The 13,139-nt window shown below is 39.3% G+C and overlaps 1 protein-coding gene across 1 annotated transcript in view; it reads left to right on the plus strand.

The window, feature by feature from the left end:
- Nucleotides 1-1,138: 1,138 nt before the first annotated feature.
- The window catches only part of LOC124265455 (protein inscuteable homolog), a 30,593-nt gene continuing 18,592 nt past the window's right edge, over nt 1,139-13,139 (plus strand). The window contains exons 1-8 of the mRNA XM_046700248.1: nt 1,139-1,222; nt 4,267-4,350; nt 5,667-5,812; nt 6,465-6,528; nt 7,292-7,415; nt 7,861-7,913; nt 11,249-11,360; nt 12,157-12,270. Coding sequence (XP_046556204.1) covers nt 4,319-4,350; nt 5,667-5,812; nt 6,465-6,528; nt 7,292-7,415; nt 7,861-7,913; nt 11,249-11,360; nt 12,157-12,270 — 645 coding nt within the window. The 5' untranslated portion in view covers nt 1,139-1,222; nt 4,267-4,318. The remainder of the gene's footprint in view (nt 1,223-4,266; nt 4,351-5,666; nt 5,813-6,464; nt 6,529-7,291; nt 7,416-7,860; nt 7,914-11,248; nt 11,361-12,156; nt 12,271-13,139) is intronic.

The following is a 13,139-nucleotide window of genomic DNA, read 5'->3' on the forward strand; positions in this document are numbered from 1 at the left end:
AGTCCTGATTTAAACCCAATTGAACATCTTTGGGATGAAATTCAGAGGAGACTGAATAACATCATACCACGGCCGATTTATTGCGCCAGGCCTTTCTCATAGTGTGGTGCCAATGGCCTTCATCAATTGATTGGTGCACTCCATGCACAGAAGCTGTGCTGCAGTTATTGCCGCTCGTGGTGGTCACACTAGATACTGAAGTCATGAGTCTGAATGGACTGCAAACGTTCACGGAATGTCTTGAAATTGTGCTGAGTTATTCATTGATGTGTCAAGATATTGTACACAAAAAAGTGTTTTGATACGCTTATTATGTCCATTTCTGTAATGATTTGATTACAGTGCCTATCTAATTTTGAATTCGTACTGACGTTTTTATTTGCTGCTGAGTATAGAATACCCTCTGAATGAAATTCTGCTGCGCACGTAAAATCTCCATGTCTCTGCCGAATAGCACTCCCTTCATGACTTGTATAATTTGTAAAAGTGAGAGCTTGGTAACTCAACATGACCAAACGTTTATAGGTTTTTTGTCCTTTGAATTTTGTATGAAACAGTTTTAAGGACGGTGTAATTAGCATTACGATTTTTTCTAGCTCTCCGTGGTATTTCTCTTGATAATATATTTATATAAATCAATTTCATATTTTCGAAAAATCAGTACAATCAACAGGTTAAGACCTTCTGCTTGAACACAAGATTTGTTATATTTTAGCCACAGGCCCATAAGACATTACTGTTGTAAAATAAACAAACATGTTTTACAAAAGCATCATATAAACACTTGTCCCAAACTTGAATAGATATGCATACTGATATATACGTACAGAGCAACATACAACTAATTGTTTGATCGGCATTCTAGAAGTTGGTGGCTCAAAAATGAAACATACAACTTTATGGATGACAACTTCTTATTTATTGCATAGCGCGACAGCTACATCAAAACGTCGCTCTATGCAATAAATAAGAAGTTGTCATCCATAAAGATGTATGCTTCATTTTTGAACTTACAACTAAATACAGCTTTGCCACTAAGAAACGTCTGTAAAGCGTCTAGATTGCAAGCGCAACAAAAAACTCTTACCAGTTTAGTAATTATGTTCGTGGATGCACGCGACTTCCGGTATAAGAAGCCGCTTACGATATCAATGTAAACATCCGGCTTGAGCTCAGCTGTGCAATTTGTCAAATGTTTATTATGTAGCCATCATCTGACATGGTGAGTTTATGACTGGAGGATTTGGAAAGATTCAATAGAGACTTTGGAAAGAGTTCCTTCCGTTCCCTCAACTCTAAACCAAACTCTAAACCTAACCCTAAACCTAGCCCTAACCTAAATTTTGGACTTTTAATCATTTTGTGAGTTCTTTTAATCATTTTTGTGAGTTCTCTAGTAATTGTTGTGTTTTGTTTTGTTTATAATTCTAGAATATTTATACATATTATTTGGGATGGGGGAACGGGAGGAACTCTTACCGAGACTTTTCAATAGCGATTTTGCAGTAGACCTCTTTAACGAGACTAAATTGGTCAGCTGAGTTGCATATTGACTGCGCGCCGCGAGTCGCAAATTAATGTGAAACCGACGAATAGAACGATTAAACGTATCTTTCATTAGCTCGAAAGGTCAGGGATTAATGTGCCAATTAATATTGTCAAAGTTTCGTTTAATTATATGTCTTCGAGTGGCAGTGTATATTTGCGCTATAATGAGCTGTGTAAATTCTCAGATGGTCGCCAGTTTTTGGATGCAGTTGTCTTTAAATAGTTTTATGTCTTAGTGACATGTCCTGCAGATGTTCATGTGATTAATGAGTAAACAACAAATTTACTTATGCATCCGACACAGCGCTAATTTTAGTTTGCATTGATTGTTATGTATAATCTGAAAAATAGACGTAACACCGCACAAAACCAAAACCAACCAAAAACAACAACATAAGGTAAGTAACAAAGTCAGCATACAGTAATAAATGCTTTATCAGTTTAAACGTTATGAAAGGTCACTTTTGCCCAGCAGTATGGACCTAATGGTTATTTCAAACAAGGCTGTTTGAGTAATCATTTCTGATTACAAGAAAAGATGCTTAAAAATTATAATTCAACATTATTGCATTTATCATTTTGGAAAAAGTTCAAAGATGTCAGTACCATGAAATGTGAGAATCAATACTCTTAATGTTGTTATTTCTAGAAGTCTAGAAATATGAAATATAGAAATGACATGAGTGGCTATGATCTGACCTGCACACTGTCAGCCACCAGCCAGCGAAATAACGGCATCTTGAGTTCTGTCAGGTCTCTTAACTGATCACATTGAACTATGTATATTAAAATGGAGTTCATTCAAAATGTCAACACATCAGTGTTCCAGTTTTAGTGTTTTAAATGTAATCAATTCATGCATATTAATGGCTTTTTAGTATGATTTATACAAGAGCACCATTATAGATATAAATGAAATATTTAGTATCATTCTCTCAGACATTATATAGTGGGACTGCAACATTGTTGATGAAAAATACTAGGCATCATTAATAAAGGGTCACTTAATTTCAGCAAAGGGTTAATCCGAGACCGTGATCGTAGTTTAGCTGATGAAACTATCGATGAAATAGTATCAGAACTTTGCAGTCAAGGTGTCATCGAAGCTAAACGGTTCACTTTTCGCAAAGATGGGCGTGTATTTCCATCCAACACTTATCTTCTGACCTTTGACACAACAATCTTACCTAGTTCGATCAAGGTTGGCTGTTTCTCAATGCCTGTGGATCTTTACATCCTACGCGGTGTTTCAAATGTCAGAAGTTCGGACATGGGCAGAATTCATGCAGAATTCATGAAACAAAAACCGAAGATTTTACATCTTTTAAGAAATAGTGTTACCAATAGCTTGACCCTATATGAATGACGCTGAGTATACAATGGTTCAGTTATTTTTGCACAAACAGATTAAATCACATGTCAGTTTTTAACTATTTTTAACTGATGCAAATGTGTTTGTTCACAATGTGCATCTTATCCGATACCTAGGTGTCATGTTTTTGTGTTAATGTCTATAACAATATGTGGCAGCACTGTTATTTAAAAAGTAGTGTGATAAAGCTCCAAATAAGCAGACAAAATTACGCAGTTTGCAGTTGTATTGTTTAATACTGACTGACTGAGTTTAGTTTTACGCCAATTTTAGCAATATTCCAGCAATATCACGGCGGGGGACACCAGAAATGGGCTTAACACATTGTGCCCAGTATTGTTTAATAAGGCCAGACCAATATTATTTCTTGTTTTACAGATTTTTGTCCTCAGAAAACCTAAAGGCAGGAGGGAAAAAAAATAAAAATAAAATCACCAATCAAAGTAATATTCCTTCTAAATACTCAAAGTATTTTACTTTTAGCAATTTATGAAGTGTATATGGGGCAAAAAACAATCTAGAAACCGTTGTTTTGGTAAGTTTACATTTTTGGCCAATAAACACAATAGGTTTTATTTTTTGAGCGGGGAAAATTGTTTGTTTGTGGGGTTTTTTCTTGAAAAAATACGACAGGCAAATCTGTAAAACAAGAAATAATGGTCTGCCCTAAGACTAAACATCAGAAATGAATAAGAAATTAATTCATGAACAGTGGAAATTGGAAAGTTGCTTGAAAATAAAAGTTTCAACTTTCATTATGGTAGGTTGTTATCTCATCAGTGATTACTCCCTTGTGTTTGGTAACTTAGCCTTTGTACCTAAAAGTTACATTTACCTTTGAAAGCATTGCATTTACTCTGTTGTGAATGAAATGCTAATGGGCTAAAAATTACACCTGAAAACTAAAGAAACCGTTACAAAGGAAATAGGTACTGCACATCTGTTACCAAAATGGTGAAAGATGTCCAGTGTCAATACAGTATTACCCATGTCTGTACATGTTGCATAACATTTTGATAAGCTTATGTAGATTTTGAAGTAAATACAGACTATTTTAAAACCCCTGGGTACCCTGAACAGGGCAAATTTATCAAGTTTATCTTCAGAAAAAGAATCTGAATTAGCAATCCCAGTGCTGCAGTATTTAGTGTGCCATTATTCTTTGTGTACAGATATATGGATCATATTACAATACATTAAGTACTGTGTGAATGATATATATTGAATCATGTACCTGCAGTATGACACACTTTTAATTTATACCACATGTTATACAGACATGATTTGTTAATTCATCTGAGGAAAAATGATTAAGTTTGATTCATTTACATTTTCTGTTTAAACAGATTCAGCTGACACATTGGAATTCAGATCAACAGTATTAACAACAGAACTAACATGGAAAGGTCGAAAAAGAAACAGATCTATATGTAAGCATAGATATTATGATATCTTTATTATGCCACGGTGAGGTAACCAAGAAATGGTAAAGGAATGACACTGGCTTGTCATATCAATGATTTTTATCATAGTTACTCGTAGTGACTCAGCTTGGAGGCAGCAGGGGCGGATACAGCTTTTTGAGAAAGGGGTGTGTGGGGTGGGGTGCACACTATTGAGAAAAGGAGGGGTGCACACTTCATTTTCACCCCGAGTTTCAATGGTCATTTAACACACTTTCAGCACAAAGGGGGGTGGGCACCCCTGCACCCCCCTCTGAATCCGCCTATGGGCAGTATACTGTGTTGGAGTGGCTTATCCATGTTTGTCTGTACCTGGGTATCCCCTTGGGCTAGTGGTATATTGCTGTCATTGTTCTACTACTGCAACCAGACACTCACACACAGATGCATGAAAAACATTATGTAATTGCAACATTAAATTTCATTGCCTTGCATGCATGTTTTGTCAAGAAGTTTGGTTGGTTGGTTGTTGTTGTTCAACGCTAATGTTTAATGCCACACTGAGCAATATTCCAACTATATGGTGGTAGTCTTTTAATAATCAAATCTGGTGATCAACAGCATGAGCATTGATCTACGAAAATTGGTGTCAAGAAGTAGTCTTGTGGCTGCCTAATTCCAAACTTCGGAGAGAGAGATATTTGAAAGTGACCCCCAGTTTGTACCCATTGTAGTAACCCATGTTTGTCGTAAGAGTCAGCTAACGGATCGGGGTGGTCAGGCTTGCTGACTTGATTCACACAAGTCATCGTATCCCAGTTGCGTACATCGATACTCGTGATGTTGATCACTGGATTGTCTGGTCCAGACTCGATTATTTACAGACCGCTGCCATAGAGCTGGAATATTGCTGAGTGCGGCGTAAAACATTGTTAAACATCAACAATGAATCGATGAAACAGTTGATCTTTAAAACTAAGATATAGATGTTTAACAGCTAGAAGCATGATGGACATGATGAACCTGAAGCTTCAGTGACATTGTTTGATTCGTTTTGAAATTTGTCCCATTTGTTTTCATGGTTTTGTCTTAGACATTTTTGGGTCTTCAATGTTCAGTTTGCTGCCAGGAAATTATATTAGGAAGCAAGTGGCACACTGAGAGATGAAGTAAACAGGAAATATGGGACATTGTTTGAAATTAACCACGAAAGTCAACAATGTTCTGATATTACAGTTAAGACATTTAAGGGGCCCTGTATCATGAGAATTCAAATACTATTGACCCCTGGGCCCTTTTACATGTTGATCAGTGTTTAGGTTGTATTTTGCTGTGTGTTGAAGGTCTCAGTTGGACGAGCCTGTCCAGGACTGGCTGATCGAGCTCCGGGAGATGACCGAGACGGAATGTATGAGTGTTCTGCAGGGCAAGTCGATCTGTGCGGGTCAAGACACTGACCACTCCACTAAACTTGTACACGATGTTAAAGGTGAGATCATCACACCATATACCAAATACTTTGAATAATACAGCATCTGTTGGTCCCGATAATAAGGTCTGAAATGAACATGAACTGACATAGAAACTGTTAGGGGGAAAGTCCACAGAGTTATGTCCCTTGTCTTCTGAGAGGGGAACACATTCATCACCCCATCCCTCTAACAAGAATCTTAGAATTACGCCTCTGGTATATATATTTTTGTGCATTTCTTTACAACTGGAAACAATTACTATTTCACAAATTAATTTACGATTGTTTCGAGATTGCAGACTTGAGTTTTTAAGTGTTTATTGTTTCTCTTGAAAAGCTTTGAATTTTAATGCTATCCTTGAGATAGCTTAAAATACCCCATTGAACTTGTACAATATGACATAACATATTTGTTTATTAATGCATTATAATTCATGAAAAGCTGAGATTATTTCATTTTGTTACCTATAAAATTGGATTCTTTTTGTGATCAGTGATGTTCATACTACTGTTAAGGACTTGTCGTTAATATACAGTGCTGGAGTTGGTTGGTTGAATGGTGTCTTTGCTTTGGTGTCTCAGCGTGTCTTTGAAGATGTGTCTCATAAACTGCAACAAGAAATGTTTCCAGTTGTCGCATCTGATTAACGTTGTTGTGCCTTGCTTTCAGAGGGAATTGATTCAATCAAGAATGAGTCGAATGCCATTAGTCAAGACTTTGATCAACTCTTCAAGTAAGTGTATTTCTGACAGGTAGCCCTGTTGTCTACTCTGCCTCATGTCGCTGTGTAGATTAGTGTCCTTGTGTAACTTGTGATCGTGGCTTTGAGGCTTGGCTCACTCTGATTATGTTTCTAGGTGTTTCAGCACCATGGGTTTCTCATGGGTTTCCCCAAAGGGGTAAACCACAAAGATATTTCCTCCCACCATTTAGCTGACATGGCAAAATAGCAGTGGAAACCCATCTAACTCGCTGACTCTCATGGATGGGGAATGCTTGTATCACACCCATATTATGATACACACATGAGAGATCGATAATGACATTGAAAACTACTATCCTGAGTACTAGTAACATATTGGAACAGCCTCGAAGTGTTCAAAACACTACCAGCCTTGTACTGTTAACCTTAGAGGAATTATCCATGGCTTAGTTGCAATGGAGTGCTAATTTCTATCTTTGTTGGGGCGGTGGGGAAGGCTTGTGGTTAGAGCATCCACTCGTCATTCCGAGACCTGATTCCCCACATGGTACAATGTGTGAAGACCATTGCTGGTGTCCCCGCTGTGATACTGGTGGAATATTGCTAAAAGCTGTGTAAAACCTCACTCACTCATTCACTCACTATCCCTGTTGATGGTGAATCACCCACTGCAAATAGGAGACGGAAATGGTATGTTTCTTTGTGAACATGATTTCGTAAAATGACAATGAGGGTTGTGACAGGCATAAGTTGGGCAAGGTTTAAGTTACCTATTGTCTAATTTCTTTCACAGGAGTGTTGAAGCTGGTGAGTGGAGGCATCTTGGTCGACATGGTATTCAGGTAACCTGTCACATCCGGTCCCTCATCCAGGTGTGCAATCAGTGTGTGCCAGAACCACCTGTCTACATTCTGGAGGTGAGTGGAAATACAGAATCTCACCAAAGGGTCATTTGAGATAAAGAATATCGACAGAAACCCATAGAATTTTAAAGCTCCAGGCTTACTGGGGAGTTCCAAACATTTGTCAACAAATGATAGTTTAAAATAAAGGACATGAGGATAGGATGTGATTTGTCATCCAATATCATTTTTCCATCTTTTCAGTTTGTGAACAAGTAAACTCAGTTTCCTTTGTCTGCTAACAAATCGGCTTATCAGCTGTAGTGGCATAGAGTATATTGATGTCTTTTGAATGTAACATCATGGTAATGGAGGATGTCACAATGGTCATGTAATTTCATTGTAGCCATATATTGTAGGAGATGTCAGTAAGTAGCATCTCCTGTGAGACATACAAAGCACACTTCTGTAGATGAGCTGCTTGAGAAGCCTAATGATACATGTCCTGGTCTTGTTGCAGCAACAGGACACAGTGATGGGAGAGTGTGCCAAACTTGCACAGCAGGTAGATAGGTAAGTTGTATCATGTGGATGACAATACTAGAACTTACAAAGATACCTGCATTCAGGGAGCATGTTATGTCTGAGTATTGAGTTGATCAAGGTTCTACAGCAGTGGTATAAGTTTCGATACTTTTGATGAGTCTGAAAGCATATTTTATTTGATGAAATTGAGCTTTCTGCGATTGAGTTGAGTAGGTCCAAGAATATAGTACTTGATACTGAGTTGAATTTCATGTAACATTTGTGATGTAGTCTCATGGCTAGACTTGATGTATGATACCATTTCCAGAGTAGTGCCAGTCCTGATGTATGATACAGTTTCCAGAGTAGTGCCAAGCCTGATGTATGATACAGTTTCCAGATTGTGCCAAGCTTGATGTATGATACAGTCTCCAGAGTAGTGCCAAGCCTGATGTATGATACAGTTTCCAGAGTAGTGCCAAGCTTGATGTATGATACAGTTTCGAGAGTAGTGCCAAGCCTGATGTATGATACAGTTTCCAGAGTAGTGCCAGGCCTGATGTATGATACAGTTTCCAGAGTAGTGCCAAGCTTGATGTATGATACAGTTTCATGAGTAGTGCCAAGCCTGATGTATGATACAGTTTCATGAGTAGTGCCAAGCTTGATGTATGATACAGTTTCCAGAGTAGTGCCAAGCCTGATGTATGATACAGTTTCCAGAGTAGTGCCAGGCTTGATGTATGATACAGTTTCCAGAGTAGTGCCAAACCTGATGTATGATACAGTTTCCAGAGTAGTGCCAAGCTTGATGTATGATACAGTTTCCAGAGTAGTGCCAAGCTTGATTAATGATACAGTTTCCAGAGTAGTGCCAGGCCTGATGTATAATACAGTTTCGAGAGTAGTGCCAAGCTTGGTGTATGATACAGTTTCCAGAGTAGTGCCAGGCCTGATGTATGATACAGTTTCCAGAGTAGTGCCAAGCTTGATTAATGATACAGTTTCCAGAGTAGTGCCAGGCCTGATGTATGATACAGTTTCAGAGTATTGCCAAGCTTGATGTATGATACAGTTTCCAGAGTAGTGCCAGGCCTGATGTATGATACAGTTTCCAGGGTAGTGCCAGGCCTGATGTATGATACAGTTTCCAGGGTAGTGCCAGGCCTGATGTATGATACAGTTTCCAGAGTAGTGCCAAGCTTGATGTATGATACAGTTTCCAGAATAGTGCCAAGCTTGATGTATGATACAGTTTCCAGAGTAATGCCAGGCCTGATGTATGATACAGTTTCCAGAGTAGTGCCAATCTTGATGTATGATACAGTTTCCAGAGTAGTGCCAAGGTTAATGTATGTTTCGGGGCGGTGGGATAGCCTAGTGGTTAAAGCGTTGGCTCGTCAAGTCCTGATGTAATACAGTTTCCAGAGTAGTGCCGATGTTCAGAAACCCCTTTATTCATGGGTACAATGTATGATACAGTTTCCAGAGTAATGCCAAGCTTGATGTATGATACAGTTTCCAGAGTAGTGCCAGTCCTGATGTATGATACAGTTTCCAGAGTAGTGCCAAACCTGATGTATGATACAGTTTCCAGAGTAGTGCCAAGCTTTATGTATGATACAGTTTCCAGAGTAGTGCCAAGCTTGATTAATGATACAGTTTCCAGAGTAGTGCCAGGCCTGATGTATGATACAGTTTTCAGAGTAGTGCCAAGCTTGATGTATGATACAGTTTCCAGAGTAGTGCCAGGCCTGATGTATGATACAGTTTCCAGAGTAGTGCCAAGCTTGATTAATGATACAGTTTCCAGAGTAGTGCCAGGCCTGATGTATGATACAGTTTCCAGAGTAGTGCCAAGCTTGATGTATGATACAGTTTCAGAGTAGTGCCAGGCCTGATGTATGATACAGTTTCCAGAGTAGTGCCAATGCTTTATGTATGATACAGTTTCAGAGTAGTGCCAAGCCAAGCTTGATGTAATGATACAGTTTCAGAGTAGTGCCAGTTTCCAGCCAGGCCTGATGTATGATACAGTTTCCAGAGTATGTATGTGCCAAGCTTGATGTATGATACAGTTTCCAGAGTAGTGCCAGGCCTGATGTATGATACAGTTTCCAGGAGTAGTGCCATGTATGATACAGCCCAGGCTTGATGTATGATACAGTTTCCAGAGTAGTGCCAAGCCTGATGTATGATACAGTTTCCAGAGTAGTGCCAAGCTTGGTGTATGATACAGTTTCAGAGTAGTGCCAGGCCTGATGTATGATACAGTTTCCAGAGTAGTGCCAGGCCTGATGTATGATACAGTTTCAGAGTAGTGCCAGGCCTGATGATACAGTTTCCAGATAGGCCTGATGTATGTTTTCCAGAGTAGTGCCAGGCCTGATGTATGATACAGTTTCCAGATGCCAGGCCTGATGTATGATACAGTTTCCCAGCTTGAGTAGTGCAGTTTCAGAATAGTGCCAAGCTTGATGTATGATACAGTTTCAGAGTAATGCCAGGCCTGATGTATGATACAGTTTCCAGAGTAGTGCCAATCTTGATGTATGATACAGTTTCCAGAGTAGTGCCAAGGTTAATGTATGTTTTAGTGATAATAGCCTAGTGGTTAAAAGCGTTATTCGTCCGAAGACCAGGTTCGAAACCCCTTCATGGGTACAATGCCAGTTTCCAGAAGCCAGGCCTGATGTATGATACAGTTTCATGAGTACAATTTCCAGTATGATACAGTTTCCAGAGTAATGCCAGGCCTGATGTATGATACAGTTTCCAGAGTAGTGCCAAGCTTGATGTATGATACAGTTTCCAGATTAATGATACAGTTTCCAGAGTAGTGCCAGGCCTGATGTTGATGTATGATACAGTTTCCAGAGTAGTATTGCCAAGCTTGATGTATGATACAGTTTCCAGAGTACAGTGCCAGGCCTGATGTATGATACAGTTTCCAGGGTAGTGCCAGGCCTGATGTATGATACAGTTTCCAGAGTAGTGCCAGGCCTGATGTATGATACAGTTTCCAGAGTAGTGCCAAGCTTGATGTATGATACAGTTTCCAGAGTAGTGCCAAGCTTGATGTATGATACAGTTTCCAGAGTAATGCCAAGCCTGATGTATGATACAGTTTCCAGAGTAGTGCCAAGCTTGATGTATGATACAGTTTCCAGAGTAGTGCCAAGGTTAATGTATGTTTCGGGGCGGTGGGATAGCCTAGTGGTTAAAGTGTTGGCTCGTCACGCCGAAGACCCGGGTTAGAAACCCCTTCATGGGTACAATGTGTGAAGCCCATTTCTGGTGTCCCCTGCCGTGATGTTGCTGAAATATTGCTAAAAGCGGCGTAAAACCAAACTCAGTCAGTCAGTCAGTAATGTATGTTTCAGTTTTACACGTGGAGGGACTTTACCTGCCAAAGTACCTCTGACCAATCAGCTCACATTCTTGGGACAGTCTTTTAGCAGATTGGTTGATTCAATAATTGGTTACCTGGTGCAGGTAAGTGTGATATCTTTATACACATGTTTGACAGTGCAGTGTTAGTGAAAGAATGAGAAACTGAAGTCACACCAACTGAGTGAAGTATCGTACAATCGTCAGTTGTATACCGGATGTTGGTGAATCCAACATCCGGACATGCGTTTTCATGCCAAGTGATATTATTATAGGTTTATACAATATAACTCACCACCTAATTTTCACATGTGTACCCATTACTATTTCCCTCTATTTGACTTTGAATTGTTTGTATTTGGGCACCCCAGTTGGCTTGCACTTGTTTCGGAGTACAGGCAATAAACTTATTTGAGCTCAGCTGTGTAGTGACTCCTAGTTACAATATCTGACATTCCAGAGTTCTTGTGTTATAATATGCGCACAGTACACTAAGCTGGTAGTAGGACTGGGTGACTGACTTGATTGCTGGTCGACTTACCCCGGCAATGTAGATTGTTGCTTACAATATCACTCACTGGATTGTCTGCTCCAGACTTGATTGTTGACAGGCTTTTTGATACGGCTGGAATATTAGTGACTAATAGACAAATAAACAAAGTCTACCTGTGTGATTGTGTGTGTCATCATAACATGACAATATGTGCCGTGGTTTATGTAATCAATAACAGCTTTGCATGGTCCTAACTTTGTGTACAACATTCACTGACCTTTTTATACAAATTCCTGACTTTCCAGACATTTGAATTGTAAGACGAACAGGTTTCTAATCTGTTTGTGAATATATCCTATATCAGTGAATATTGAGATCCCTAGTTAATGTATTATGACTTGATTCCAGCGCCTAGTTGACACTCTAGATGAGGCGTCGGTGCCCTCAGCTGTCCACAGCGCCATCAGCAATGTCATCAGTCTGGGTCTGGAGGGGGAGCACATGTGCTATGTACTTGCCAGGGTAAGATAGCTGGTTGATAACAGAAACTATGGTCCTTCCATTGAGATGTGGATAGAGCTGGCTAAAATTATCGATAATTGGAACATCGTTCAAATGAAAAATTATCAGTGATTATCGATATGAAAATTGTGTTTTAATTTTCCAACACAATATACAAATTTTGGACTTTATTTATTCATGGTCTGCTTCTAAATTATGTTCAGGATGCTGTTTCTTTAATAATCCATGCAAAAACATGTCAACTCACCAGTGATTGTGAAATTTATTCATTTCTTTCAGACATTTTTGGCAGTATTGCTCAAAGTTACGACTCTGATTTACATTTATAATCGACTGATATTGTGTTCATGATTATCAATCTCTATGATGTATATCGACTGTCAGCCCTAGATGTGGATTTTGTGTCACCAGGCTGATAGAATCAGGCTTGCCTGATATATTTTCATTGTGCCCTATGCATTGTGCCCACCCATTGTGGTGGCACGTGGTCCTGTGCATAGCGCTCAGGTCACAAATCAGTTGAAGTTAAGCAACGTTGGGCTCAGACAATCCTTGGATGGGTGACTGTGTTGGCACCTTACCTCCTGAGAGTTTCTAGGACTTCAGTCCTGCCCCACAACGAAGCACATGTGATACATGTGGTCTCACCTTAGGCAAGTGAGTTTGTTCAAAATTGCCTCTGTTCACCCAGCAGAAAATGGGTACCCGGTTGGATAAAGCCATGTGACTATAACCTTCTAGCACCTAACAGGCAGCTTGGGTTATCCGGGGTAATAAGAATCAGGGTGTTAGTGCTTTGAGCATGCTTTGTTGTGTGGAGATCTTCTCATTATTATTATTATTATTATTATTATTATTATTATTATGCT

Source organism: Haliotis rubra, unplaced genomic scaffold (genome assembly GCF_003918875.1).
Source record: "Haliotis rubra isolate DU_JTF1 unplaced genomic scaffold, ASM391887v1 Scf98, whole genome shotgun sequence".
NCBI lineage: Eukaryota > Metazoa > Mollusca > Gastropoda > Lepetellida > Haliotidae > Haliotis > Haliotis rubra.